Consider the following 3,909-nt stretch of genomic DNA (forward strand, 5'->3'; position numbering starts at 1 on the left):
CTTTCCCTAGGTCCTGGCTTCTGTCTTATGGCTAAGAGGGAGGTTGTTGGCCCTGGGAGTGACTGAGCTTGAAGCCCCTTCCTCCAGGGACCCCTCTCCTCGAGAACGGGACATACTTCTCTTCCTTGGCTCGTGGCTCATAGTTTTTTGTCTTACGGCTGTGATGCCTTTTCTCTCCATCTTCACCCATTCATCCTTCAAGAATCAGTTCAGGCATCCATCCATCCATCCATCCATCCATCCATCCATCCTGCCAGGCTGTGTCCAAAGTATCAGAGATGCAGCAATGAAGAAAATAGATGAAATCTCTGCCCCCATGGAGCTAAGTCTCTTAAGAAACTGCAGGGACAACTCTAGGTGGTACCGTCCATCCACAGCAACGTGTCTATGATTGGTCCCCTGTGAGTTGTGCCTGACACAGGCAGTGGGGTAACACACCACAGCTCTGATGTTGGTGGGACAAGTCACATTTTTAAACAAACATGTAAATAGAGACTATGTCAGATATACTATATTAAGTACTGTGTAAACTTAAAGTGGGTAAGAGGTGAGGGGTCTGCAGGCAGGGCAGCTGTGTAAGGTGTTCCAAACAGGGCAGCCAAGGGGAGGGCTGTCAGGTAAGTGACACTGAGCAGAGACCTGAAGCAAATGAGAGAGTGAATTTTACCTACATAGTAGGATTCCAGATTAAATAGGGTCTCGCTGACTTGGCTTTCACTCTGGGGAAAATACACTGCGACAAGAACCCACTGGAGGGTTCTGAGCAGCAGGCTGCGTGCTCTGTGTCTGCTCAGCAAGCCTTGCCTGATTCCTGAGTTTGGGTGAAACCCTTCTTTTCCAGGCTTGCGCAGCATCCTCTGCCTTCCTCTCGTGGTCAATGCTGTGGGACCACTGGCACGGATCTGAGGCACATTCTGTGATAGAGGGTTCCTAAGAGTGTCCCGGCGGGATCAAGCCCCAGTTGCTCACAGTGTTAGCCAGATCAGTGCCTGCCTCCCTAACTCCCCTTCGTGGAATCACCTCCCAGAATCACTGCTTACCTCTAAATCCTTGTCTCAGGCTCTGCCTCCAGGGGAACCCACGCAACACTCCTTCTGAGGTGTTTACCCTGAATCGTTGCTGTCTGTTTCCTGTCTGTCTTCCTGCCCAAAGGGTGGGGCTTAAGGGCAGAAGCTGTGTTTTATCCATCACCCCATCTCCAGCTAGGAGATAATACAAATAGCAAATACGCACGTGGCAAAAAAAATTCTCAGCCTCCAAGAAATGCAAATTAACAAATATGAATGATAACCAAGGATGTTTTGGTGGTCTCGGGATGGCAAATTGGGGAGGTACTTTTGGAAAGCAACCTGGTCATATTTATCAAGGGCTGAAAGCAAGGTTCATACTGTTTGACTCAGTTGTTAACATTTCTGAGAATTTAGCCTAACAAATAGTACAAATTCAGGAAAAGCTTTGTGCATAAAGATGTTCATTATAGCAATATTTATCATTGTGAAACATTAAAAAGAACAATGGGGGAAATTAACAATCTATTGTGCATCCATAAAATGGAATATTTTGTAGCCACTTAAAAATTATGGTTGTGGTAAAATGCAGAAAAAGGACACAATCGTGTTTTCTTTTTAGCTCCTAGAATTTGCTACATCCCCTGCTGCCTCTAGGACCTGGCACACCACTTCTCTGCCCAGACACTCAGCACTCGCCATACTGGCCTTCTGCCCCACCCTTCGTTTGGTCCAGCTTATCTAGAATTATTTTCTTGATCTGAGCTTGCCTTACCTGACCTTTACGAAGGCTGGCAGCCCTTTTACTTTGCGGCCACGGTGGGCACCCTATCCTTCTCTTTTGGAACCCCACCTGCTCCCAGCATTTGTTAAACCTCTGTCTCTCCCTCCTCAGCTCCATGAGAGCTCATTCTGCCCTGGCTCATCAGGGCCTGGCCCTGGGCTTGGAGCCGAGGCAATCGGCCGGCATCTAATGGGTGCATGGGTGAGTGAACGGCTACGGTGCTAGAATCACAAGTATGGAAAATAGAGGGAAATCGGAGAAAAACGTCAGAACAGTGATTGGAGTTTTTCTGGGGGAGTTGCATTTATTTTTTGGTCACTTCACTATCTTTTAAAATGTCTCTAAATTGAGTTTTATTATATTCGACAGTTAGAGATTATGTACTAAAGTATTTATAGGTGAAATTATATGATACTTGGGATTTGCTTTATAATATCTCAGCAAAAACAAAGCCGAAGTGTTTGGAGGGGAAAGAGGTGAAAGGAGGATGGTGAAGCGTTTAAAGACTCTGGGTGAAGGTTCACAGGGGGCTTTTTAATACCATTACTTTAGAAAAGAGTTGAAAAGTTTTATGTTAAAAGTTAGAAAGAAAAAAAACATTTCCTGGCTCTTCTCTAATGACATTTACTACTTTGCTTGGCTTTTCAGAGTGACCGACTCCTCATCAAGGGTGGACGAATAATCAACGATGACCAGTCCTTCTATGCCGATGTCTACCTGGAAGATGGACTCATAAAGTGGGTTGACCAAACAGACCTTTTAAGAAGCCCGTCTCGCTAGGCTGCCTGGCCCTTAGAGGGACTGGAAGGCTGGTGTTCTGCCCCAGAATGAATGTGCCAGCTCTTGTGACTCTCAGGGATGGAGAGATGTGGGAGGTGCAAACCGTGGCTGTAGAAGGGGCTCGTGTTTGTTGAGCGCCCCGTGACCGCACGAGGCTCCCTGCCACGGCGCTCACGCAGGCTGTGATGCCCACAGAGGCTGTGAGGTACACATGCTGGCCCCTCTTCTGTTCCTGGGAGGGGGGGCCATGGGGTTAAGTGGCTGTCCCACGTTGCAGAATGAGTTAGGGGCAAGGCCTCGATTCCAACCTAGCTCATCTGACTGATTCACAGCTCTTTCTTCTACCTGCCCAGAATTTCTGGAATTGGGTGGAGGGGGCTGGGAGAGAAGGAGTCATGTTTAGCCCCCAGGCAGAGCCTTGGCGTTTAAAGGGAAGACATGCCTTGGGACTGGAGCTCTCCTTTGCCTCCTCCCCATTGGCTGCCCCTTCAGCCCTGCTAGGACCTCCCAAGTGTGTTAGTCTGTCCGGGCTGCCATAACACAATACCCCAGATGGCGTGGCCTACACAACAGAAATTTATTTCTCCCAGTTCTGGAGGCTGAAGGCCTCCAGATCAAGGTGCCAGCAGGATGGTTTCTCCTGAGGCCTCTCGCCCTGGCTTGCAGAAAGCTGTCTCACGTGTGCTCACGTGGCCTTTGCTCTGTGTGTGTGCCTCCAGTTTCTCTTCCTCTTATAAGGACGTCAGCCCTATTGCATTAGGACCCCCGACCTAGCAGCCTCATTTTAATTTAGTTACCTGTTTAAACACCTTATCTCCAAGCACAGTCACATTCGGAGGTGTTGGGGCTTCAGTATGTGGATTTGGGGGACACAATTCAGTCCATAACACCAGACAGTGGTTTTTACGTGCTTTCCACATTTTACCGTCTGCTGCTCGGCCTCTTCTTCTGGAGTCTGGAAGAGTAGAGTCAGAGACCATCTCACGATACAGTTTGGGCAGCTGGCACTGGAAGGAAAGGCAGAGGGGGTGTGAGCAAGGCCACGCTCAAACAGGAGTGGGGTCTATTGGTGGGCCCATCCCGGGGCCATGTATGCGCTGATGACGATGATGATGATGGTGAGGAGCGGAGAGGAGGAGGCTGTGGATTGTCGTGAGCATTAAGAGACCATCTGTGCAAAGGCCCTGTGAAGAGTAGGTGCTCGAGGCAGCATTGAGCCCTCCCCTGCCTCCCTCTGCCTGCCCCCACCCCTAGTCCTGGATGGATCTGACCATTTCTGGGCCAACTCAGGCCTCACCTCCTCCAGTTCATTCCCCCCGCTGCCCAGCTCACTCTTTC

General features: G+C 49.3%; 1 protein-coding gene across 2 annotated transcripts in view; it reads left to right on the forward strand.

Annotated features, from left to right (window-relative positions):
• The window catches only part of CRMP1 (collapsin response mediator protein 1), a 68,438-nt gene that overhangs the window by 21,143 nt on the left and 43,386 nt on the right, over positions 1 to 3,909 (forward strand). For both annotated transcript variants that reach the window (XM_007462459.1, XM_007462460.1), the window contains exon 2: positions 2,440 to 2,528. In XM_007462459.1, coding sequence (XP_007462521.1) covers positions 2,440 to 2,528 — 89 coding nt within the window. The remainder of the gene's footprint in view (positions 1 to 2,439; positions 2,529 to 3,909) is intronic.

The sequence above is a fragment of the Lipotes vexillifer genome, unplaced genomic scaffold (assembly GCF_000442215.2).
Source record: "Lipotes vexillifer unplaced genomic scaffold, Lipotes_vexillifer_v1.1 scaffold1824, whole genome shotgun sequence".
NCBI lineage: Eukaryota > Metazoa > Chordata > Mammalia > Artiodactyla > Lipotidae > Lipotes > Lipotes vexillifer.